At 40.8% G+C, this 26907-nt stretch overlaps 3 protein-coding genes across 9 annotated transcripts in view; 2 read left to right on the forward strand and 1 right to left on the reverse strand.

Moving 5' to 3' along the window:
- The first annotated feature begins 2605 nt into the window (after positions 1-2605).
- Positions 2606-20032, forward strand: CCNC (cyclin C). The gene is made up of 12 exons (XM_057364100.1): positions 2606-2736; positions 3624-3730; positions 7171-7255; positions 7495-7564; positions 9041-9092; positions 11629-11684; positions 12967-13002; positions 14403-14494; positions 15223-15290; positions 15559-15638; positions 17535-17653; positions 18303-20032. Exons 1-12 carry the CDS (start codon positions 2705-2707, stop codon positions 18355-18357), a joined length of 852 nt encoding a protein of 283 aa, XP_057220083.1. The 5' UTR covers positions 2606-2704; the 3' UTR covers positions 18358-20032.
- A 2023-nt stretch (positions 20033-22055) lies between these two features.
- Positions 22056-24639, reverse strand: TSTD3 (thiosulfate sulfurtransferase like domain containing 3). The gene is made up of 4 exons (XM_057364101.1): positions 24541-24639; positions 24222-24377; positions 23841-24000; positions 22056-22465 (listed from the first exon to the last, which is right to left on the reverse strand). The coding sequence occupies exons 1-4, from the start codon at positions 24617-24619 to the stop codon at positions 22402-22404; spliced, it is 459 nt and encodes a 152-aa protein (XP_057220084.1). The 5' UTR covers positions 24620-24639; the 3' UTR covers positions 22056-22401.
- Positions 24640-26817: 2178 nt separating this feature from the next.
- USP45 (ubiquitin specific peptidase 45) overlaps positions 26818-26907 on the forward strand; it is a 50064-nt gene continuing 49974 nt past the window's right edge. For all 7 annotated transcript variants that reach the window (XM_057364090.1, XM_057364092.1, XM_057364094.1 and 4 more), the window contains exon 1: positions 26818-26900. The gene's annotated coding sequence lies outside the window, so the exon portion shown is untranslated. The remainder of the gene's footprint in view (positions 26901-26907) is intronic.

The following is a 26907-nucleotide window of genomic DNA, read 5'->3' on the forward strand; positions in this document are numbered from 1 at the left end:
CTGCCACTCTGCAGTGTAGAATCATAGAATYATTTAGGTTGGAAAAGACTTTTGAGACCAAGCTAACCCAGCACAGCCACRTCCACCACAAAACCATGTCCCCAAGTGCCACATCCACACATCTTTTAAATCTCTCTAGGGATAGTGATTCCACCACTTCCCCGGGAAACTTGTTCCAATACTTGACAAGCCGTTTGGTAAAGGAAGTTTTCTTAACATTCAATCTTAAAAACCACTGCTGCAACTTGAGGCCATTTCCTCCTGTCCTATCTCTTGTTTGTTGGGAGAAGAAAATGACACCAGCTGGCTACAAGTTCCTTTCAGGGAAACTGTAGGGAGTGGTAAGSTCTCCCCTCCTTTGTCCAGGCTGATCAATTCCAGCTCCCTCAGCTGTTCCTTACAAGACTTGTGCTCCAGACCTTTCACYAGCTCCATTGTTCTTCTTTGCAGCRCCTCAGTGTCCCAGAACTGARCACAGCACTCGATGTGCAGCCTCTGTCTCCAATGCYRAGTACAGGGGGATGATCACTGCCCTGGTCTTGCTGGCCACACTATTGCTGACACAGGCCAGGATACCATTGGTCATCTCGGCCAACTGGGCAAACAGCTGGCTCATGTCCATCCAGCTGTTGATTGGGCAGAAGCCAAAAATCACCAAAAGGAGGTAACAAAACACAGGTACTGAATCAGAGCAAGAAAAAGGCAGAAGTGAGAAAGATGGTGAAAAAAGAAGAGATGCTCATTTGATGTGATAACCASAGGCATGAGGTTTGCTGCTCTTTTGGTTGCTCTAGTATGTTCAGTAAGACAAGGACCAGCTTCTCTGTTATACAGTAGCCTCTCTCTCTGCTGTCCTTGGTGCTGTGATCCAGGGCGTTTGCTGGCAATCTGGTTCACCTCTGTGACATCGACACAGCTGAGTAAGTTTCTTCTCCCATACCCTGAAAAGTCTGGATGTTTTTTTGGAGAAAGATGTCAGGTTGAAGAGTCTTCACAGACTCCACACAAAACTCAGCCTGTAGTTTCCATCATGTCTCTTGCACTGAGAAGGGGAAAGTAAAGGGTGTGCAAAATACYTTTTCCCTACCTCCCTCCTCCACTTTCTTCTTATAAAAAGGGTCTCAAACCTAGAGTCACTCTGGCATGTAAGAATGGTATCTCATTGTGCCGGCAAAGGCTTTTAGAAACACCAGACTGTCTCTGTCTCTYCTGGTTCTGGCCAGGACAGGGTTAATTTTTGCTGTAGCCAGGAGGKACCAGGGCCAGCACCTAGAGCTCTATACCACCTAGAGTCATTTTCCAGCGACAGGGTAGGGAAAAGGCTCACTTGCAGASTGGGATAGCCTTTCTGAGGGAGCAGTTGGGCATTCCTGGGGGTTTCCATGGGCCTAGCGATAACTTTTCTTTTCTTGTACACCCYGCCATTAGTATTGTTGCTGTTACTGTTCMTGTTCTTATCTCACTGCTGTTTCCAGTAAATTGTTCTCTCAATCCATGATCATTACCTTTTGTGCCTCCAATTCTGATCTCCAGCCACCCATGGGGGCAGGACAAGGGGGTGGGGAAGTGTGTGAGTTGTATGGGGTCTGGAGTAGTTTCAGTGTGAACACAATAGAGAATTGAGAATATAATTTCTAAATGCACATTTTACTCTGTGCATCTTCCCTCTCTGCTTCACAGTTCCTAGTGAAACTCCAGTACCCTAGCTACAACATCAGCAACAGATCATTGCAGAGTCCTGTGGGACTGTGTCTCAAAAGCCTGGAGTGTCACCTTTATAACATTCTTGGTTAATTAGCAAATTAGGAAACTGCTCTRGAAAGCTGAGGCAATAAAGTGCAAAGATTTAGATAGCAGCTTTAATGCAAATGAGCTTGGATGATAAATTGACTCCTATGGTCTGATACATCTCAGATGATTGATCCATCTTAATGCACGATATTGATATATATCACTATGTGTGTTGATACATCTCAGATCCCACTCAAAAGATGAAARCCACCACGGGARAGRRCATGGAAAGGAAGCTGGAAAGKATTTAGGCCCATGTTCTTCCTGTCARTATTCTAAATTTATAATTATTGTCTAATTATTAAGAAAATACCTCTAGAGGCTCTCTCCTCTGAGGAAAATTCCAGTTTGGGGCAAAAAACTCCAGGTCGGAGTGAAAACCTGGGAACAGGTAAGTTAAAGGGAAATTTAGGCGAGGTGAAGGCAGCACAAAACAAGTAATCTCTCTGGATTTTCCTGGGTGCTTACAGTCGGGATCTTACTGGTTTAGACTGGATATGGGAAAAAAAAATTCTTTCCATGTGAGGGTGGCGAGGCACTGCAACAGGTTGCCCAGAGAAGCTGCGGCCGCCCCATCCCTGAGATTGTTCAAGGCCGCGTTGGACGCTGCACTGTGAAACCCGGTCTAGTGGCTGGTTGTGGGTTGTCTGGGCGGTTCGGCAGGCCCATCCCGGCCCATCCCGGCCCATCCCGGCCCGTGTCCCGGTGCCAGCCGGGCGGGCTGCGGGGGCCGGTGGGGCGGGCGGAACCCGCGCGCGGGGGAACGGTTCCCAGTGCCGCGTGTTGCCGGCCGGCGGCGGCGGCGGCCGCCTCCTCCTTCCTGCTGCCGGCGCGGGGGCGGCGGCGCTGTGGCGGCGGGGCCGGGGCATCGCGGGCCCGGGCGCCTCCTCCCCGCTCCGCTCCGCTCCTTCCCATGGCCGGCAACTTCTGGCAGAGCTCGCACTAGTGGGTGCCGCGGCCGCGGGGCGCGGGGCACGGGTGCTGCGGGCCGCCGCCGCGCTCTGTCCATTCATTGCCGGGCCGGGCGGCGGGCACGGCGCTCAAGGGAGGCCCGGGGCGGCCGGGGCAGCGCGGGCGAGCGGCGGGGCCTGCTCGCCACGGGACCCGGCGGGAGCCGCGCTGGAGTGCGGGAGCAGCCCGAGCCGGCCCCGCTCAGCTGCCGCTTGGGAAGCGTTTGGGCGCTCCGGGAGAGGGGGTGCGTCCCGGTGTGGGTGCCCGGGCAGCCCGGGGTGCGGGCGCTTGGGTCCCGGACACCCGTGTGGGGCAGCCGGGGCTCCGCTGGGGTTGGGCATTAGGAAGTGTGATTGGTACTGGAACRGGCTGCCCAGGGCGGTGGTGGAGTCACCGTCCYTGGAGATGTTTATGGGAAAGCTGGACGTGGCACTCAGTGCCAGGGTCTRGTKGAGGGGCTGGCGTTCGGTCATGGGTTGGACTCGATRATCTCAGAGGTCTTTTCCAACCTAATTAATTCTGTTATTCTGCCCTAAAGTACCTCGTGCTGAGCACATCAATATTTGAATGATGTCCGTAATGTAATGATTGCAACATAAACCTCGTTAGCTCAGGGTCTAAGATCTGTATATCCAGCTTAGTTTACTACTGGGAGAGGCTAGTCTCAGCCYCGGGTAGTTCGTGTTTTGTTKTGTGGGTTTGGTTTTTTTCTTCATTTGTCTTAACTTTTGAAAACCCTGAAGAACAGTTACATGAGAAGATTGTTTGTTAAAGGCAGCAAGCCCTTTAGCCCTGAGCCTTAATGCATAGTCTATTTGTACAGGAGACACTCAGTAAAATGTTTTATAAAAAGTTGCTGAAATTATTTTCCATTCCCTTAGTTTACAATGGATTTTGGATAAACAAGATCTGTTGAAAGAACGCCAGAAAGACTTGAAATTTCTGACAGAAGAAGAATATTGGAAGCTACAGATATTTTTTACTAATGGTAAAACTTTATTTTTGTTTCTGCTGTAAAGTCYATGCAATGTATGCCATGTCTAAATGCAGGTTTGAATTGCTTAGAAAATGTAATGTTTTCATTGTGGTATTGCATATACTTTCCCAGCCTTTTTTAACAAAGACTTGGAATATAAATAACATCATCATTTGTATAACATCATCATCAGTTATATTAACACAATTCTAGGAGAACTTTTGGGCTATTTAGCTACTTATATAACATTTTAACCTGTCATAGGGTGAAACAGTAAATTTTCTCATTTTCAAGAGGTTCCAACCATAAACATAGAAAGAGGAGAAGCAAGAAAAAAGTGCTAAGATAGTGTATTAAGGTTGGGGTGATCTGTGCCATCCTGTTAAACAGCAGAGYTTGGAAACTTGTTATTTGTGCTCATTTTGATTCTGTAAAACCCGCAACACAGCCTGTGTTTTGCCTTTTGACTGATTTCCCAGCACCAGGTGGCTCTCACATTGTCCACAAGTTTCTGAGAGCTGTTGGCAGGCAGTCTCTTCTCCCAGAGTTTGGGACTTGTGTGTGAAATTGTCTAAGATTTACTTGATCTTGTAAGGCCTTAAGCCATCCACACGAGTGGCCACACACACCCGAGTATATCAGATTACAAAGGCACTTAAAATTTTCTCTGTGCGATTGTTCAATATTTTAAAAAATTTCCTTATGCAGAGGATATTGCTAACTAGTAATTTGTTTGCAAGCAGCTCTTTAAATATTTTTGCAGCAGTCCATTAAAGTACAGAATTGTTATTTTTTCAGCTATCTGGCCAGAGTTGAGACAGAGAAGTGAAGTGACTTTTCCAGGGCCACTGGAAGATCTTATGTCAGTGCTGGAATGATATCTGTTAAAGATACTTACCCCAGCTTCTCTCTCAGCTTAGTTATTTTTATAACAACTRCATATGCTGTAAACATGATCACTGTGGATACATTTGTGTTATTGCTTATAGGGCACCAGGAAATCAAGCTGGTAATGATTTACCCATTTGATCCATTCCTGAAATTCCTTAAGGTTAAAACCAAATACCATAGCTTCGTAATACCAAAACGGAGAAAAGGAGGTTTATTTCTAAAACTGTATTTTTATGCTAATGTTCACTAGTATTAATTTGAACTATGAAATATGCTTTTTAAATCTTTCCCTTCATTGTTCTTCTTGAGTAAACAAAGCCTCACAAAGTAAACAAGGTGGTTTGTTAGTTTTAGTTTGTGGTTCCCAGGGTCCTTTTCCTTGGCACTCCATGCCTCCGCTGAAGGTACGGTGAGTGACTGGGGGCAGCTGGAGAACAGCTCTGCCAGCATCYYCCCCGGGCACAYATGAACACAGCCTTCTCTGGAGGAGAGAGTGGTGCTGGGCTTTCTCCCTTTCTCTAGCAAAGAGGGCAGGACAGTCAGGGACTGCACAGTGCTCAGGTGGGGCTCGCCGTGTTCAAGCCCTGGGTGTGTTGTACCATCCCCTGCCTCTGAATAGGGACCCCGCTTTGGGTCCCTGCTTGTCTCCCATCTGCACTACCTGAGAGCAGATGAGTCTTGGCCAAGCATGTCACATTCACTGTGTGTCAGCCCAAGAGATGGTTGTTCCCTAAAGCAATTAAAATCTGCATGGAGAGGGGCAGTTTCCTGCTGCTTCCTCATTGGAAAACAAGTGCAGTAGATCGCTAACTGATTGTATGGCTCCCTGCARCTATGAAGAGAAGGAAAAAGATTATCTTCTGAAGTAGTTTTAAAAAGGACMCTAATGTTGATTTCTCTGTTTAGATCACCAGGCCTTATCTGGTTTTGGTTGAGAAGTGTATTAGTTGTTTTTCCTCTTTGGTTTTGGGCAGARGCTGTAATGTTTGTGTTAGAGGCTATTCAAAATACTCAGATTTAAAAGTCTATATTAAAGAAACCAAAACACTGAAATCACTTTGTAAACATACAGCAATAAGTGATYCTATAGTTTCTTTTCAAATATATAAAAATTATTACAAGTATTGGACTTTTTCCCAGCATATACAAGCTTCCATTTCATTAAGTCTCTCTAGGCTCTTGTCCATTTTTTCCTAAACCACACTTGATTTTTCTCTGATAGCAGATGGCCTAACCATTCCTGAAAATCCCRTGGGAGTTGGAAACATATTTGGAGGATTCTGTTTCGCCTAATACTTGAATTTTTCTGATGCCCTAGTAGTAGGACAGCTTTTTAGCCCCATGGTCAAATTAAAARGGAAAAAATCTTTCAAACCTCCCAAGAAATGGTGCTATTTTTWAAAATATTTTAGAGACATTGCATACTGGTTTTGTACTTTGGAAATACWGCTTGTCCTCCTGTCACTGTCAAACTAGTCCCAAGTTGGCATTCTTCTCTTTACAAAAGAATGATACAACACAGACAGGGATTTAATATTGCTTTGGGCATTGTCAGTGGGTGACAAATGTGTACCCTGACTATTCCCAGGGGTTATGTAATGAGAGCATGGGGAAAAACTCTCTACTTGAGTGTTTAAGTAGAGACTAAGAATTTAGTGATGCCTGATAACRGAATTGTTTTTCCCACCAGTGGTTACTGTCTTGGTCTTACTGTACATATTTTAAATATCTTAAGTATATTTGAAAATACTGTTTTTGACATTTCTCATGAGAGAGGAAAAAAAGAAGAGGGAGTCTTCATACAGCCGAGCCGTGCTCAGAATAATGGCGGCGAARAAGTATGGGAAAAATAACAAGTAACAACCTTATGTTTCACTGTGCCATTCTTTATATCCAACCCCTGCTCTTAATCCCAGCTTGATGCATCTAATTTGCTTGGCACCTTTCCTTTGCCTGGGAGGCCAAACAAGAGCTACCTGCACAGATGACACCAGGGTTGTTTCTTGGCCAACTGGCAGAGGACCACCGTGATGGAGCAGCTGACTGCATCCTCTGGTCTCCCACCCCCTCTCCCTAGACTAAATATGTCATTTTTTTAACACCTGCTGCCTCTGCCAATTTTATGACCGTGTTTGTGTTGGCAGCTTTACTTGTTTGAAAAAAATCCATCCATTTTGTGTGGCACTGAAGAGCAGTAGATTTATATTTCCTGTGTCTCAACTTGTTTTGCTCTAAAATGGAATACCTGAGCTTTACCCTYCTGAGATTTGTGTTGTCATCTTCCTAAAGGTCATACTCACTTTGTACACAATGAAGTCAAGGTACCTTTCCCTTTTTGAAGGTGTCCCCAAGCTTCAGGAGGCAGCGGTTCTTCACCTGCAGGTCTGTAGGTTTACAGCAGCATGCTGTCTCACTAGAGCTACGTATCTGAACTGAGGGAGAAGACTGTGGTGCTGCTCCTTACAGTCCCCAGCACTAGTCGTGTTTTGAGACCCTTTGCTATTTGGTGTCAAATTGTTTAAAAAACAACTCAACTCAAGCTTTTGTTCATTTTTTTTAAGTTATCCAGGCTTTAGGTGAACATCTTAAGTTAAGACAACAAGTTATTGCCACTGCTACAGTCTACTTCAAGAGATTCTATGCCAGGTAGGACTGTTTACTATGATGGTACAAAACATTTGCTAGGCACATTTTGGTAGCCCTTTAAAAATGCAGTTCTATATTAAAAACAGTGCCACTTTTGTTTTCTGGATGGTGTAAAGCTTTTATGCTTTAATAAAGTTAACTTAAGCTTTGCTTTTTCAAAAGGAAGTGTGGTGCTCTTAATAGATTAATCGTTCTACATGTATGAAACAACATATTATAATTCTGTTGTAACATTTCAGATATTCCCTAAAAAGTATAGATCCAGTATTAATGGCTCCTACGTGTGTGTTTTTGGCATCCAAAGTAGAGGTATGAAGTATTACAATTTTTTAATGTAAAATTATGTGATGTATGAGAAAAAGAAAACGTTTAGGACTCTTAAATTTTTTTGTCTTTCTTCATGCTTTGGGGGTTGAAACCTTCTCTTTTTTGCATAGGTTTCTATAACATTTAAGAAAAGGAGACAGAGGAGGCCTTCAAATATTATCTTTCACAATTTTGTCTGAACTACTAACCCTGAAGTGCCTCTGAAAATTAAAAAAAATATTTTAAATGGCTGTTTCACTGTGACACAGTGTTTATATAATTACATACACTATATCTTAAATTGTGCAGTGTCTCCTTTCTGGTGTGTTTTTCTTTATTTATGAATTCTGAAACTACAAAAAACATAATTGGATTTTTTTTCCTAATTATCTCATTCTATTTCATATAGAAAGGTATCCTCAGAGTTTACCACACTTTCATTACTTGAATTAAAAGTATGTTGTAGCTCATGTGCTGTCCTTGAGAAGTTATCATAAGGAACTGACCCATTAGGGATAGTGGTGAGAAGGCTCCATGCCTCCACCATTGGAACTCCACTTCGAATGTGGCCAAGAGTTAGCATCAGCTGGGTGCTGCTTTTAGTCCTCTGTAATGCAGCAAGTTTTACAGCTGTTTGAGAATTGTCTGCATAATGGAAAAAAGTCAAATTGGCCAATTTGTGATATATCAGCACTAAAGAATTTCACAGAGGGAACTCACATGATAAGTGGTTGGTAGAAACAGTCCTGTTAAACCAGGACATGTGAAACTGTTGTCTGTACAAGTACTGTGACATTTTCCAGTGTTTGGAAGACATGAAGGAAAAGAGAGAGAGTGTTGTACTTTTTTATCAACCTGTTAAATAAACCTTTAAGAAGGTACAGACATAGAGTGCAGAGAGACAGAGTGTATAGACATAGATATACCTTAAATTAGAAGTCTGTGTAACCTTTCTTACACTAGAGCTTCTGCAGCTATAGAGGGCAGCTGTAGCACTATTGATTCAGCTATGAACTTCTCTGAAAGAACATTGTATACAGAAAATTTTCAGATTGCGGACTGTCTCAGCACAGAAGCTAAGACTTCATGAAAACATAATTTTAAAAGGTAGTTAATGGCGGGACTCTAAAGRGGGTTTTCTCTCCAAATGGGATAAGGAAAAAAATACACCTTGTTGAAGCCCTCTGGTCTGTTTTCTGTAAAGTGTTAGCCAGCTGAGCTCTTGTGGCCTTAGTACCTTTCATAAATCTTTACTATTCCTTACAAACAACCAAGATACTAATCAATGAAATAACTCTTTACCTAAGAGTTTAAACCTGTTCACCCTAAGGGGAAAAAAAGGGGTGGGGGAAGAAACCAGATACTAAAATACTCTATAAAGAAGCCCAGTTTAGTAAGAAGCCCTTATTTAAATTTGATAACAATGCAAGTGTATGGTGTTTCAGGTGGTTCACCTCATTTACCATTCTTTTTCTTCAGGAATTTGGTGTTGTTTCAAATACAAGGTTGATTTCTGCTGCTACTTCTGTATGTAAGTATCAGTAATTTTCATTATACTGTAGGTATCGCTGTAGGGAGATCAGTTGGTTTCTTTGCTTGTTTTTAAAAGGTAGCTTTTTATCAAATCATGGAGCACTATAAGAGCCAGCTAAAACGATTTAGAATAAATAGCTTCTGTTTCCAAATACAGAGACGGAAGGGTCCTTTCTGTCTTAGTTTTGGTTGATTATGGTTGGAACTTGCACCAGGTATAAGTGAAAACAAAGTAATAAAACTAGGGAAATTTATAAACAGCCTGGAGTAGTAAATTGAATTCGGAACTACTCAAAAATAGARTTGGAAATTTATAGCTTTATTTGTCTGTGTGATAAAAGGTATGACTCTGTGGCCTGTTTTGAGACTTTTTGGTTGGCTGTATACCTTCATTTTTTTAAAAATCCTTTTCCTCCATCATAAAATTAGTCTTTGCACATGATATTTGTATCTAAAAATGCATTTTATAACCTATGATTCACAATAAATTCAATAAAATTACACTGTAGTTACTTAATTCTCTATCTTTCCCAATTGCCTTGTATTTCCCAGTTCATGTAACTTGCAGCTCATCCATCAAAGTCTTAAAATGATGTCTTCTTTAGCTGAATGCTGTTATCTGACCCAGAAGGTCCAGCTGCTCTCAATAGGCAATTCCTGGCTATGCTCTTCCAAATGTAGGTCARCGCTTTCAAAATCCCTTGTAGCCGTTGAGGGGACAGGTGACTGGCTGCATCTGTAGCCTCCACATGCAGAGAGTGTATCAGTCCATGGGGCTGGCTGTGTGACAGTTCTGCCACCAGGAACTGAAACACATCTTCATGTGCCAGCATGACCAGGACCAGTACTGGATTTAGCACTGAGAGTTGCTATTTTTACATCAGAAGCATCATTGTATGGAAGTTTTGATGCATCAGTAAGAAAGTTAGATGGATTTTGGTAAATATGCAGCAGCTGATTTTCCTTGGGCATCTAGTTCTTAGTTGAGCTGTTTCTCAAAATTCCACTCTCAGGATCCTCTAGAAGATTTTCCCCACATCTCTTCCTTCAGATCTAGAAGTCCTGTCTGCCCTGATAAGTACTGTGCCATTTCATAGAAGTGGGGGTAAAACGCAACAGGCTTTCTCCAAGCATTTATTCCTTTATTCTGCCTGGTCTTCCTTTGCCAGAGTTGCTTCAGTAGCACGCAGTAGTTTTTGGGAGGCCCGAATAAAAAAGGCAAAAAAAGATGTGGCAAGACAAGCAAAAGCAAGCTAACGGAAGGGGTGATCAATGTTATAGTGGCTGGTTTAAGAGATTTGCTTGCTATGTGGAAACATGAAGTTAGTTACATTTAACTTCCCTGGTAAGCACGGTAATCTCAGACTGTTTTCCAGTAACCTCTTCAAAAGGTTTTTGCTCTGTTTCCACATCTCACTAAAAGGACAGCTCCATATGGTAGTTGTGTCTGCAGCTTGCTTTGTGGGAAAAATGCTTTGTCTCCCTATCTTCTTTCTCAAAGTGGTATTTTTTTTAATCATGTACTTCTTCAGTTTGCATACATCTTGAGAAACACTTTTTGTTAATTCTTCTCTTTCTTGAAATAATTAAAATTTCCAATCAGTAGCCCAGTCTCCTACAGCAAATTTTCTAGCGAAGTCCACCATAGGTCAAAATGGTGCTGTCTTTTTTCGAAGTGAATGTCATACTGATTTTCTGGAAGTAGTATCGATAGTATCATTTAATATTATACTGTCTGTCGTTAATATAAGGAATATTGTTCACTTCCAGAACATTAAATGTTACATGTTTTCCTTAGAGGACAAGGATTTAAAATAGATTTTTAAATGTTTTAAATGTTTCACTTACAAATCTCAAATCCACATCTGCAAGTGTTCCTGTTTGTCTTTGTTCAGCATTCTAACATGAAGTCGCTCTAATTTTGCATATTAACATGCTTCTTACCAGTACACTAACTGTACTTGTTCTCCTTGTAAAATACTCGAAGATTAATTAGATATCTCAATTGCAGATCATCATTGCATCATGGACCTGCAAGAAGTCTGGCTGAGCTCCCTCACCCTGCCCTTGGGCTTGCTTTTCTAAGACTTTGATAGTTCATTTTAAATCTTGCATGTTGAAGCATCAAACCTATGTAAAAAACCTCATGTGAATATTCTGTTTGGATTTAGTGTTGGTGCTGAGATCCTGAAGGTCTGTAGCTGGATAGCTCTGTGAATGATAACTTGTGGGAAGTTAGGTGTCCCCGAGCTARTTGGTGGTTGACCAGAAGGTTTAATAGTGTCCAAAGCATCAGTCAAATGTCTGTCTGAGAACCTGTGCAAATCTGAGTTTCAAGTGTATTTCTCTTTTCCTTTCAGGATCTTAAATTTTATAACTTATCTTTTCTCTTTGAAATACAAATGTTTTGTACTGAAAGCAGTTGTGCTGCCAGATAGATTTGAAGGGCTACATACAGATGAATTAATAGAAAGGKAAAGAAGTAAAAATATTAATTACATAATTTTTAACATACTTTTTTCTGTTTACTGTAGTGAAAACTAGGTTTTCATATGCCTTTCCAAAGGAGTTCCCATATAGGATGAACCATGTAAGTATGCTATTTGAAATACACCTTGATCAAGTAAATTAATAATTGTTAGCAGGAAATTCTGTCTTTTAAATTATAAGAAAGAAATATTTTCATACTCATGTCAGGGTTGTTCATTATTAGTTTTGTATAGAATATTGAGAAAGTTACTATTTTAAAAATAATAAAAATCTTGCATAACTTCCTTTCCTTAAATTGTTGACAGGGAAGACAAGTGATGTGATAGGGTGCCTGAAATGGTAGTTTTTCTTAGCATGATAAAAGAGATTCAGGTTTTTTTTTTTTTTTAATATTCTTGGTTACAAATACATTGCTCCAGGGAAAGTAAATGGCCTTTGCACCTGGAGTGTTTCCAAGCTTGTACGCATGAGCAGCTGGCTTACAGAAAGCAGTTTTATTTTTGCCTGTAAAATTTAATGGCTCCTGAAAAATAGTTTGTATTTATTACTTAAAATTTAAATTTACAGTGGTTTTCAAGGCMTTCTCAGTGACAATGCTGAGGAGTTTTGTATTTTTTCTTAAAACCAGTTTTGAGCTGTGCTGTAGAATTTTTAAAGTCAAACATCTAATTACTTTGAGATTGTAACAAATACTGCTTTTTTGTTGTTTTGCTTTTCACCCAATTTAGAATGCCAAATGATACATCAGAATACACAATACCTAAGACCTTACCATAAAACTGCAGTGCTATTTTACAGATAAAGCAAATGGAAATACATTTTAGAGTACTGCTTTCATATAGCCAAAGTAGTCCAGTCTTCTCCTTGATRTCACTAATATACCACCTTCTCTACTGACAATGAGAGCTTACTTAATAGCTGCAATTGGACAGAATAATTCATATGAAATTAAATCTGAAAATGCTTTGAAAGGCTATTTGACATATTAGTGGCCTGATGAAGAAGCTCTAATTGTACAAAAGAACTTCTTAATTGCTGTGACGTTTTTATGCACTGGAAACAATTTACTGCTAGCAGGTATTGAAACAAATCAGACAAGTGCTGCCAATGAAGCAGTCTTTCATAGCGAACTTGATGCAGAATATTTAAATTCATTATTATTTAATGAATGGACTGGAGTTAAGTTATAATGGTGGTAAGGCAATAGCCAATAATAGTTTTGTTTTTGTTTGGTTTTGTAGTTTCAGATAAAACACGTTTAGCACTGTTGGAAATAGTTGTTGAGAATTCCTGTGCATTTGTGATGTTAAAATGTGTGTCTGTTAATTCTTTCTGCTGCCTGAAACATGCTGCTTATTAACAGTGATTTTGCTTCTTTACAGATACTAGAATGTGAATTCTATCTSTTAGAATTAATGGTAGGTTGGGGTTTTTGGTGAAACTGCTTCTGTTTTTGAGAGAGAGGTAACTCTATGTAAGTCCTGATGCAAAGACTGGGATGTCAGTGTCCTTATTTCCCTAGATGGAAGGGCCAGTCATGACCATAAAGAGTTGTATTATTTCTATGTCCTTTTCTTCTTGCCTGGATGAATCTGGGGCTATGCACACATGTTCTAGCAGAAGGTGTGGGTACTATCCCATCCAGGCTAGTCTATAACAATGYAATAATTACAGTAATCTTCTAGGAAATGGTTTGAATCCTGTGAGGAAGAAACCAGATTCAGGCCTCCCATTTTGTGAGATGGTGCTGTAACTATTAGGCTGTTGGATGAAAGGAGCACAGTGTGACATTTTCATCCATACCCTTTCAGGGAAAGGAGCCATACCTGCTTTTCGTAAGCGTTGCTGTCCCATTGCTGTGTTTGCTCGGGTAGCTGAAAGGATGCAACCCAGGCTTCTTAGGGGACTTGGGTAAAGGGCTGCCTGATTTCTGCATATGAAGAAATGGATGGGTTAACTAATGGATGGGTTAACTCTGTACTAGAGTACTTCTGCCCCACTGCAGAGAAGAGGAGAAACCAGCAAGCAGCTTAGTGAGTTAGATAGCAGATGAGAGAATATGTTTTAGAAGCTGAACACTGAGGAGGCGAGGTCAAAGTTTTTGTTTGTACCTACAATAACTTGTTTTAATACAGTTTTTAGATTCTGTTTGGATTTAGTCCTTAATACCTCTGCTATACATGGCAGTAACTTTTGAGTTTTGTATGCAGCAATTTTAGCACAACTGCATTTGCAAGAAGTTACGTTTTGGGGATTTACTTGTTTTCCAGTATGCTATGCAATATATAATGTATGCAGTAACAGTGTTTCACTTAAGTGTTCAGCACATGTAACTTAACGAGGCTTTTCCCTGTAGTATGCATACAGTTGGCTGCTTTCAGCAAGAGGATTGTTCCTTCCTGTTTACCTGGACTTGAAACGGGGGGATTTGAGAGCAGTGAAATTTTTCTTTTCTTTCTTTCCAAACCAGTGTCAATTATTTTGGCATGCTTTCCATGTATGGTATTTAGTAACAGACTGTTTTCTGGCAGCGTTTTATATTTCCAAGTGGGAATTACGGGTTTGTAAGCAAATGAGGCTTCAGTGTGCTGCAGATGTGGCTTTCTGGGTCTCTTAGGGGAAGGACATTGACAGACTGGCAAYCGTGCTATGTAATGGTATTCTAGAGAGAGCACTGCCCTCATTAGAGCAGGGCTAGGTGTCAGAATGCTACTTAAAAAATAATCAGTGATTGACTTGTAAACCAAATATTTTAATATGAACTGACAACATGCTCTGCATTGTAATCTAACTTCTATCCCACTGACATTTTTCCTAGGACTGCTGTTTGATAGTATATCATCCTTACAGACCTTTGCTCCAATATGTGCAAGATATGGGCCAAGAAGACATGCTGCTACCTCTCGCATGGTAATGAAGACAATGGGAATAATTCCTTGTTCATCAAGGAAGCAAGTGTTTAACAGTTATGCTTCAAAGGTGGTTAAGCTTTTGCTGAACCAAGCAGGCTTAGCCATATTTGAATACAAAGGGTGCCCTAGTTAACCTGTGTGTCCCTGACTTAGCTTATTCTATCTTTACCCGGTAATGATTTTACTTTGCAGTGGTCTAATTTTTGTTTTTCAGAGTAGCTCTAATAACTCAGTTTCAACACTACTGAATGGTGACTATGAGTCAAATCTCAGAGCAAATCTCTTCTATTAGCATTGTCTTTCTGTTGTAGATTGTCATAGGAGGTAGGAACAATATGTAGGGTTTTTAGCTGTGTTAGCAGAACTCTTATTCTTGAACTATTTCAAGTACAGAAAGACAGTAGAAATGCTACTTTTATGCCATTACTTATTTGTGAAGGAGATATTATTTTATGGTATACATCAACATCTGCTGCGGAAAGACATTTGTGGTAGCAAAATAGCGTTTCTAAATAAACTTCTGCTGTGACTASAAGGAAGAAAAAGAGAAAGGATTTATGAGATTTTTACGAGGGAAAATATCTCTTTCCTTGACATTTTGCCCTGCAGCCACATTGCTTTGGCCATCTGGAAAACTGACAAAATATTTGCAAACCGACAGCAGTTTTTGAAGTAATTTAGTCTAAAGGTGAATAGGAAGATACTTACAGGTTCTTTTTTGCACAGGAGGATAGTGAATGACACATATAGAACTGATCTTTGCCTGCTGTACCCTCCTTTCATGATAGCTCTAGGTAAGTAATAAGTAATGTCTCCTGTCATGTTTAACTGGATGTRTTCTGTACACTGTCCCATCACAGGCATTCCTCAGAGTGCCCTCATAAGGTGCTTCAGGTTGTGTTTCATACAGCACTGATACTGTAGCCTTGCAACTTGAAAAGTCAGATAATTAATCCCAAGTTTTCTCTGTTGAACAGTATAGGGTTTTTTAAAAAATTCAATGTTTCTATCTGTATTGGGAGTGTATCTTTGTTCAATATCCATGTCACCTGCTCTTTGCAGCTTGCCTACATGTGGCCTGTGTTGTCCAGCAGAAGGATGCAAGGCAATGGTTTGCTGAGCTGTCTGTTGATATGGAAAAGGTACTCTTGTTTTTATTCCTGCCATTTGTTATGGACGGGCCAGAAGTGTTGGTCATGGTTGTTTTACATATCTGTGATACTGATTTGAACTAAATTCAGTGATCTTGTTAGATGCTGTTGCAGTTAGGCAGATCTCTTTGAAAGGGAGACAGTGTCAGGTTATTTGGTTATCACCCTGGTCTGAAAGTCAAGATGAAATTGTTACATAACAGAGGAGCATTGCTGGTTTTCCAGACAGAAATACAAACCTAATTAATATCTTTTATGTTCTTTGCCAGAAAAAAGAACTCCCACCATCTTTCCATCATACAAGATTGCCAGCATGAGTTTGACTTTTAAGTTCAAGTGCGTGTGATTTTCTGATTCACCTTCCAGCATCATGCCAATATACCATTCTCGTTTTTTCCATGTACATATGCAGAGTATAGCATAGTATAGAACATTTTTGACACTTTCAGGATGTCCAGCACTGTGGCTTCAATCAGTGCTAAATGGGTACACCAAGATCATTCAGCTSAGTTCCCTGGTAATGCAAATTTCATGTCAAATTATCCCCTTCATTASTTTATTAGGTTTCAGGGTGCAGTTGTCCTTATACTAACAAAGTTCTTCATCTTCAGTAGTTGCTTTTACTTTTTAGGTTGGCTTCTTTAACCTTTGTTTAGCTCCAGCAAGCAAATCAAAGTAGTATTCACATTCCTTACCACACTGTTTCACTTAACATGTATATTTTCAGTCTCTTTTTGAAAGTGAGTGTCTGGAATTGAATAGCCTGTTATGCATGACATGTATCATTTCCCTCTGTGCCCTTGGTATTGCCCTTTATCCCACTGATGCTATCATGGCATTGTGTTTGTATTCCAGKATTTGTCTTGAAATTTAAATACAATGTCTATGCTATGGTGCATCGAGAGCTTTGTGAATTATGCTGTCATGAATTTAAAGGCAGGGTGATAATAAACTGGCAGCAGAGGAGAACCAACCTATATTTAATAGATAAAATTACCTTAAATTTGATAGTGAACATATTTGAATGTTTACATGTATTGGTTTTCATGTCAGTGATACAGTCTAAGCTTGATTTTTTCACATGAACATCATGGACTCCTTCACTGACTGTGACTGTTATTTCAAGGACATATATTGCTCTAGCATTTAATCAAAATTCATGTATTAAAAATAAAGACGTATATTTTATTAGAGAACAATGAAATATATTATGAATGAAACGTTCTCCAGCTTTTATATAGAATATTGCAATAGAAATTGAATAGGAAATTAWGGCAGATAGAAAGTGTCCAAACTGATACAGAATGCTTATGCTTCCAGAAACAGAACATGAAGTGTCAACAATTCTTATTATATGTATATAAGAATATAAGAAGTGTTTAAAAATTCCTTGGCTCTGTTTCTTGGAAGGAAAGAACTCAGATGAATGTTTTGTGATTTTGGGCTTTTGTTTTCCCATGCTGTGCCTTTAATATATATAGAACATTGATAATCATCAATTACTATATTGATAATCCATGATCACATAGCTGCAGTCATGCTGCCCGGTGTCTGTATTTTCCCAGGAAGCTTAGTTATAAGCTGTAACAGTAGTTGCAAAGAAACAAATTTTAAAAAATGTCTGTAATTTGCAGGGGAAGGGAAGCAGTAAATACAGTTGAAAGGGGAGGCATTCTGTTGAGGCTTTGATTCACAATTAAATAGAAAAACTAATTAAATGGTTTATTGTGACCAGACTGTGTGAGATGACTCTATTTATAATATGAAAATTGTAGTGTTTAATTTCAGTTTGGGGCATGTTTACTTAATGGCACACTTAAACCAGCTGTGACAAAGATAAAATCGCTGTCGTACCTGACCTTAGGATCTCTTTTGTTTCTAACATAGATTTTAGAAATAATCAGGGTTATTCTGAAGCTGTATGAGCAGTGGAAGAACTTTGATGAGAGGAAAGAGATGGCTACTATTCTTAGTAAAATGCCTAAACCAAAACCACCTCCAAACAGGTACGGTACTTCCTTAATACATCTTTTATGTGAAAAATCTAGACTACTATCTTAAGAATGTGTAAATCTTTCATTCAAGGTATAGTGTATGTTTTTACAGTGCAGACGTTTCTGATACAAAACCAGCCTGATTGTTCAGGAGTTAGTGAGGAAGTATAACATTAATTGTCTTATGGAAAGTGTTGATGTGATTAGAATGTGATCAATACAGCTCAGTAAATGTAAGRAACCCCAGTGTGAGGCTCCGTGGCTAAGCCAGATTCAATGGAACTGGGCCTGCTTGWTGTCGTATTTAATTACTGTGATTAAATATCACTGTTGGGAATCTGCACATCCAAATTCCTGTGCACATGCTTACGTAATACGAACTTTGCAATGTTGACTTCAGAAATAGATTCAGCAGGCARCTTCATGAGCATATATTGAAATTATTACATAAATATGAAGTTATTTATGCATGCTAAGAATAATCTTTGCATTTTTTTATGAAACTGAACAGAATATCTTGACCTATTTGTGTGTATGTTAAAGTATTTTTGTAAAGGTTTTTATTACTTTGAGAATACTGTATTTTTAAATTAAAGAATAAAGTAAAAAATGTAATATGACGATTCTTATTGAAGAGACATGTTTTTGTTTTCTTCAACAGTGAAGGAGAACAGGGTCCAAATGGTAGCCAGAACTCTAGTTATAGCCAATCTTAAGGCATTCCAAAGAATTTCTTTATGGACCACTTTGATTCAAGACATCTTGGGATCTTTCCTGTGTTCGTGAAATGGACAGAAGGTTTTAGTAACATCTTTGACAAAGAACTCGAAGAATAAATAGCTTGTTTGTGTCAAGCATTTTGAAAGCTTTTTCTCTAAAACTACATCATTTTCTCTGACGCTGGAGCAAACGTGCTAAGGTTTTTCAATGTAAGGAATCAAACCTTAAATCAAGCTGCAAAAGATTAACATTTTTTCACTCAAAACAAACTGTTCATTATTGGTTTTATTTGCATTGAAGTGAACTATTTTTAGTGACAGTAACCCAAGGCCTAAGCATAACTGTATTAATACTTGTGTTGTCTTCATTTTGTTTGTGACTGAAGGAAGATAGTGCACTGTATGTTCAATCTATCCATTATCTTCAGTTTTGTTGATTTAAAAAAAAAAAAATATGGGTTCTGCAACAAGTAACACACAGTCCTTCAGCAACAAATGCCTTGAAGAGCCTGTCAAGAATATTGTTACAGTTTTAATGAAAGCTGCAGAAAAGAAAGTCAGTTTCTATTTTTACATTTTAAAAAGTTGTTTTCCTCAGTTAGATCTACTTGGTTGTTTTTYACATGATACATAGTAGCCCAGCTTACCAGAGAAGTGCAATATGTATAGTGATTCTGCAGTTTTCTGAAACATTTCAAGTGTTAGGAATTGAGAAAACCCAACATAGTTTGATTTTTTTTTTTTCAAATAAATGTACTGTATGGTACAATCGGAATATTTCACAATCAAGTACAAATCTGGATATTATTGCTATTTTTTATGGTGGATTTTTGTAGAAAAAATATACACTCTTAGTCTRCCTTCACTGTTAGTGTGAATTTGTGTGGTTCATTAGCGAGTTTATTTAAGGGGATCAAGTGTTTGGTGAGCTTCAAACTGGCTAATTTTAATTGGGATGTTAGGAGCAACGCTAGAATAGCTGAAATGGAATTCCTTGGTTAACTTTCTGCTGGAGATGAGATTCCTTCAAGCAGAAGACCATATCTTGTGTCCCCTACTCAGGCAGATATCCCTCTGAAGACAGGAATTGGCCTAAATTGATTTCTTGATATTTTAGATAGCTGTTTCTAATTAAGTTCTGTACGACTTTATTTTGAATGATAATGCCAACTTGCCCAAGTATAAAGGCTGAATGATAAAGTGTAGTAACACTGTTCTCTTTTTTTTGTTTGCTTTGCTGAAACAACACATTTCACTGGTCTGACTTACAGGAGGGAGATTCTTGAAAATATACTTTGTGATATGTCTTGGTTCAAAAAACTGGCCCCTTAAAAAAAAAACCCACCTGTTTTTGCAAATACCTGTCTTTGTAATTGGCTGGTCTTTCAGTGAAGTATAACTGAAGTGTTTTCGTATGTAGCCTGTTAGGCTACCAGCATTTATTTCTGTTCAGGTTATTTTCACGAGCCATTAGATGAACCAGCCCCAAACATTTTGGTGAAGTGGGAAATACATTTTGGTCTTTGCTACTTGGTTGCCATTTGATCCATACCTTTTATAGACATTTGACTGATGAAGTGGAATTTGACTGTTTTGCTTTTATTTCTTGAAGTCTAAAATGTGCTATTTGTAATGTGGACTTGGGGAATAGAAATAAATCAAAGCAACTTGACCTCTGTTGTGTGGAGTTTTTAAACAGGAACTATTCTTTAGGTAAGTGTCAGTCTTCTCACATATACCACAGTACCTGCCAAGAAAGTTCATGTTTTGGAGCTGGGGAATTAATGAAGAATTCTGGCTAGAGTGACTAAATTTTTTCTTGCTGCTCAAGAACCTTTGCAGACTTTACTTCACACCTAAATCACAAGGGGACCTAAACCTCAGAGCTAAAATGCTGGGCACTTTTTGGTTATACCTAGAAGTTTCTTAAGGCATTTCCCTGCTGGGAAGATGACGCTAATTTTACCAGCTCTAATTCCAGTAAAAAGAGTGAAAGGCAATGAAGTGCAGTCAAAAGAGCTGGATTCAGTGATGACAGTTTAAAAAAAAATATAATTTTGAACAGGAAACAGAACATAATTTGAATTCAACATTCTTACTATCAAATAGAAAAAAAAAATCACCTTTCTTGTGCTTCATTTCAAAGGAGAGTGCATTAAAATGTRGTATCTCAATAAAAGAGAGGTAGCTGAAAGTCTTCACAGATTATATGACAACAGGTGACTGTGAAGTGTCAAAGCAAACATGAGCCTTCTACGCCAAAAAGACTTAAAGGAAAATCCCAAAGGAAACAAACTGGATCAGACAAGTTATTTAACTTGAACCCCATAATTTGAAAAGCAAATTAGTAAGGATCATCTAATTTGACAAGCTACAAATAGTTTGAGAAACATCTTGGCTAAAACCACCATGATTAATAAAAAAGGAAAATTAAAAAGAGGTGTAATTTTCCAATTATAATCAAAACAACCCACCACTCTTAAAAAAAAAAGAGTGGGGGGTTCTAGAGAAGTCATAGGTGGTGTGAAGACTGATGAGGTGATGATTGCTCACCTCTGACAGAAGCCAGAGCAGCTGATGAATACATGGCAAGTTGGGAAGCAACAAAAGGAAAGACTTCTCACCACTGCTGTGTCTGCTGAGAGTTTCTGTTGAAAATTTATGAATACCCAAATATACTAAGACATGCAAAGCCTGAAGGAAGCACTCTTGGTTSTAAATTAGAGTAATCTGGCCTCTTTTATCATCTTCCTCAGATGTTTGCTATGAGTTGCTGCCAAACAGAAAACAATGGGCTAGATAGATCTTGGTGTGACACAGTATAACTTGTTTATTTATTGTGGTTATGTAGTTTTAGGTGCTCCCAACAAACTTTAATTTTGTTGTTTATTTGTTACTTTTGCTTCTCAGTTCTCTAAACTTGAGAGGGTGTGTTTTTTAGGTCTTCTAACCATCCAGATTGCACTGCCAGAATGGAAGAGCTGTAGGATAAGCACAAATTGCTTGTGATACYAGAAATTTCATTCCTTTTCCCAGACATCCTACACAGTCCTGAACTTCTGTGCTAGGACTTTAGCTTTCTAGAGGTCAAAGCAATTCACCTTTGCAAGTTTCCCTGGTCTGCTACAGCATTAAATAAATTTWWWAAAAAAACCCCAAACTTAAAGTTATGACTATGCAAATATTTAGGTGGRGATGGGTTGGTACCTTTTTTTAAGTGAACATATGAAAATTACTGTACATAAAAGAAGGAAGGGAGTTCAGTAACTTCCTTGGACACCTCCAGTTTTCCAGCCTAAAGCGATTACATCTGTGTAATATATATAGGTACATTCTCACTTGATACGGAGTTGCTGAGCGAACAGAAGTTGCTGACTGAATGTTGTAGCATTCTGGGCTCAGAATCAGATCCGCATATAAAAGTGGATATACTTTTAAAATAAGGAATCATACAGCATTTTCAACAGTGAGTATTCTAGCATCAGGATAGTTTCCTTTTGTATTTTCTGACCAGTAATGATGTTTGGGCCTTACAATTACCCAAAAATTTGTACTCTACTTGTACTCTTTGATGRCATAGCAATTATTAAAAAACTTCATCTACACGTGAAGTATAATAAATCTGTGCTTAGGGCAGTCACCCCAATCCCATTAGAATATCTGCAGTTTGACTATTCCAAACAAACTGCCCAACACAGGTATTTGAGAAATAATAATTTTATTTGTCCTATCATCATTAGTTCAAACAGTCATAAACTACATCATACAAAAAAGTAAACATAATCAGCACTTAGGTTCTCTTCACATGCATTCACCAAAACCATAACCCAATGTAAAGGTTGAAAGGTTGAGCAAATTTAATTTGTCTCTGTTTGTGTTGTAGTCTTTAGGCATAATTTAAACCAAGCAGTTTGAAGGTGAATGTCCATTTACACAAAAAGCCAGTAGTGAGCTTTAYTATGGAAGTGGAATGCATCTGGTTTGCTAAAACCTACAAACCATCCTGCAGCCTTGATAGGGTAAGGGTTGGGGCAGTCATCTTCATTTCTTCTCTGGAGGTTCATGTCTTACCCAGTCATCAAAGCCACCAGCATACTGCTGCACTCTGAAAAGATGCAAAATTATCTTTCTCAAGGAGAGTCCTTCTTAATAGTGTCTCTTAACAGGATACAGCAAAAAAAAAAACCAAAAAAAACAAAACCAAAAGTAAAAAAAAACATGCAAAAACTAAAACACCACAAACAAGAAAACCCTACAAAAAACAGATTAAAAAAAGAGAAAACACAGAAATTCTCTGCAACCATATACACTTGTACCTGGCTTCAATGAGCCAGATGGACACTCATTGTATTCTAACACTGTCTGCTTACTGCCTGCTTCCATGCAGTGTGCTCTGTAACTCTATTCTTCCAAATGACAGTGCTGGCATTCAAACATCAAGCAAGAAACAGCAAGAAATGGATCAATAAAACAGTTGCCACTTCTTTTTTTTTAAAAAATGAGAACAGACTCACGGCAGTGGGAGATTTACATGTTATTATGTCTAATACTTCAGATGTCACCAAATAAACCCAGCACACTGATCTTCACTTCCTTGCAAACCTACATGCTCTATAGGTCTGACATAAACTTGCACAAAACTAAACTCTGGAAAATGAAAATCCATCATTCAAAACAATACTGAACTCCTATTAGGCAGCATGAGAAAGGTAGTAAGAGAGGATGTTTTGCACTTTGAAACAAGAACATGGTTCCATGTTTCTGACTAGAGTTAATAGGAATATTCCAGTTCATGAATTGCAGTTCACTAAAAACATAAGCRAACAACCAATGACTCAAATTTTATCTGAAGTTCTTCAAGACAGGGAGGCACTTTCCAAAGACAGATGTAACAACTCTGCAAACCAAAGGCTTAATTTAATTTCACTCTATCATAATCTCATTGTTTTGTTAGCTATTGCCTTCAGTGCTTTACTCCTGGCAAATAAACCAAAGCTTTACAAGAAGTGAAGGTGTCCTTTGTCAATAGTGAATTGAACAGGTAGAACTGCAATTTGACAAAGGGTGTGGTTTCTTTGAACTATTTAAGGTTGTACTACTACCAAAGCAAGCAGTGCTCCACCTTTCCAACCTTCCTGCATCTCAGGACTACTGCTTATGAAGCTGTATAAAGAAGTAACATCTCTGCAAGGGAGCCCCAAGGGGCAGAAGGACCCTTCAGTGGCAGTGTGGCCCTGCAGCAGTTTGTGTCACCAAGAGCTTATGTTCAGAGCTGCTGAGGGTACACCTCACTTTGCTGGAACACTCAAKGGCATCTTTCAAGGTTTAGTGGCGACAAGAGGAGGTGTCTAACTCAAATACTGATYCTTTTGTTCACATTCCACATGTCAGTTTTTACCCTTGCCCACAATAAGGTGAGTACGTGTTCTGCTTCATGAGGGGAAGCAGCATTAATCCCATCCTTACACACAAAATCCTACCTGCTGAAACCCAAGGACATGGCAAAACCAAGTGCTTGTTTACTTCTTGTTCCCGCCATACAGGAGAATACCACAGGGTCTGACTTGGATGGCATCTTTTGATTATACTGCTCCTTAAACTCTGTTGGGTCCATTTGTAGAGCTTCCATTAATTCACCCACTGGGAAATACAGAAATCAAGGTATTTTTTATTGCCCATCCACAGACAGGTTTACATTGCAAGACTTCTCATTCCTCTGGAGGAAAAGGGTCAGCCTCCTTACATGCTTTTTAGCACCGTTCCTCTTTGCTCAGTCACCACACTTCACCCCAGCCTTGACCTTTCCAGCCAAGAGCAACACGAACACCCGACTCCTGCACATTGCAGCGCTGACAACTTACGCGGTATGTTGATGGACTCCGGGATTTTTCCAAACCTGTCGATCTCCCACCTCTCCCGCACGTCAATGTGGAGGACGTTGGCCTTCTTCAAGTCTTTGAGCTCCTGGTAGGAGAGGTTGGGCGCGCCGGCGGCGCAGAGGCTGCGGCAGGCGGGYCCTGGCGGGGAGGCACAGCCGGTCAGCCCGGGACCCGCTCGGGGCGGGCCAGCGCCGCCAAACGCGGCCGCACAGGGCTGTCCCCGAGCACCGCCAAGCTGTCCCCCGCCCGCCCCGGAGAGGCCCGGCCACCGCTCCGCCCCCGCTCCCCGCTCCCCGCTCACCGGGCGCTGCCGCCCCGCTCCAGCCGCCGCCCGCCGCCCGCAGGGCCCGCGCTGCCCGCCACCAGCCCCCGAGCCCCATCCCGGCCCGCCCGGCGATGGCTGCCACACCAGGCCCGGCCCGGCCCCGCCGGCGGGGAGGAGACACCGCCTTCTCTCAGGGGCGGGGGCTCGCAGCCTTCATCGCCGCCGGGGCGGCCACGCGTGGCACCGGCACCGGAGACAGCCGGGGCACAGACACACACACACCGCCTCCCGTTTCGGTACATCCACAACTGCCTTGMCTGGGCAGGGTACGTTCTACCAGCCAGCCCAAACTGCTGGGACGCCTGAAAGTACCAAAGGATGGGAAATTGAACAGGGATGAGGAATTTTAATGCCAAATGTAATTTTAAAAAAACCAGCCTCTCAGTGTTACGCCGAGAAAAGGTGATTTTAGCACTGGCCTGCACCACTTTCACGACTGCCACTATCCCTTTACAGCCACAGATGTGGTCCAGGAACTCATCTCCTTTCTGAGAGGATACAAGGAAGTGGCATGAAGCTGCATCACAGGAGGTCTAGGGCAGATATCAGAAAAACCTTCACCCAGAGGGTGGTCAGGCACTGGAACAGCCTCCTCAAGGAAGTGGTCATGGCACCAGACCCACCAGACTTGAAGAAGTATTTGAAGTGTTTGATAATACTCTGAGCCACATGATGTGATTCTTGTGGCTGTCCTGTGCAGGGCCAGGAATTGGACTCAAACTTTGTATGTCCCTTCCAAGTCAGTATATTCTGTGATTCTATGATCCCTGGTTTCAGTTCTGAATGTTTCAGTTTTGAACCAAGACCYTAATTTTATTTTGAAAGCTGTCAGTCTTCCAGTCACAAGGACTAATGGCCAAGACATACATGAGCAGAGAAATGAGGGTCCTTCTGATCCCCACATTTTAAATCAGTAGTCTGTATTTACTGCATACCTATGTATATATGTTACATACCAGCAATTCTAGTCTTTAAAAGCAGRCATGCTGGATCTTTTGATGAAAGATACATTTTGAGGAGTATGTTGTTGAATCTTTACTAATGAGAGTTTTCATTCTCAAAACGACAATAAAATCTTTCTTGATACTGTAAAGTGTGACAAATTGAACTTGGCACATATAACTGGTTCACTAGCTGCCCTTCTGCCAGCCTCTCCATATGGCCTCCTTGAGAGGCATTTGCAAATTGTCTGTCTGAAGMAGTGTATCTATATATGAATTGAGGTTTTACACATTTTCCATTTCCCACAAGGTATGGATAGAATRCACTACTTCTGGAAATTATCTTTTGAAGTATAATTTATTGTATACTTTGTAGTAAAATAATGACTACAGGTAATCTCCACTTACTGCATATTACCATAAGGACAATTAAGCGTTCAATATGAGGCACCAGGACACTYGTCATATGAAATGCACATTCACAGGAAGATGCATTTTTATGGTTTTAATTTGACCCTGGATCATACTATGTACAAAAGAGAAAACACASTAGCTTATTTGCTGAAATTGGAAGCATGCACTATACATCTTGTGAAAGACTGAGAGTTTGARGTCAAAACAGATCAAGCTTGCCAAACTCCTGCTGCTTGGTAAATGGGTGGGAAGCAGCACATTCAATTCTACTTTTGCCTTCATGGCAACCCCTCCTCAGCTTTCTTCATTTTACCTCTTGGGACTGTCCATTTCACCTTCACTCTACTTTCCAGCTCTACACAGCTTCCCACACTCAAACCCAGTGGCACACAACCCACTTCCCACCAGCTCCTCTCTCGAGTGCTGGACAGCCTTTGCCCTGCCTGTCCCTCGGCGGGGATATAAACACCTGTGTGGCTGTTCTTCCAGTCCCTCCCTCGGTGGCTGCCTCGAAAAAMCCCAGGCAGGGTTCAGATCCTGCTGCAAAACCTCTGGGCACGACTGTCCACAGCCCAGCGCACTGGCAAATCTCCTTTTAGCGCGCTGCCCACGGGCACAAATCCAGCGCAGCATCTCCACCGCTTTCAGCAAAATTCAGACGTGAAGGTCACGCCACCCTTTGCACTCCTTTTGCCCCGAGCTTCAGGGTACCCCGCAGCCAGACCTGTCGCTACCTGTTGCCTCTCGGCGGGTCCCGGTGCGCTCYGGGCGGCCCCGCTTCCCCAGCGCCCTTCCCAGGCGGGCGCCGCGCTGTGCGCTGGAACCAGCACCAACCCCGCCACTCGTGCGGCTGCCCCGGGTTCTGCGGGAGCCGCCCGGGCTGCGGCTGGGGCGGGGAGCGGCACGGCGAGGCCGGGGGCGGAGCGGAGCGGAGCTTCCTCCGCCGCTTCCTGCCGCCGCTGCGCCCGCCGCCGCCGCTCCGTGAGTG

The sequence above is a fragment of the Malurus melanocephalus genome, unplaced genomic scaffold, assembly GCF_030028575.1.
Source record: "Malurus melanocephalus ecotype Western Australia unplaced genomic scaffold, MMel_1.1 scaffold_35, whole genome shotgun sequence".
NCBI classification, from domain to species: Eukaryota; Metazoa; Chordata; class Aves; order Passeriformes; family Maluridae; genus Malurus; species Malurus melanocephalus.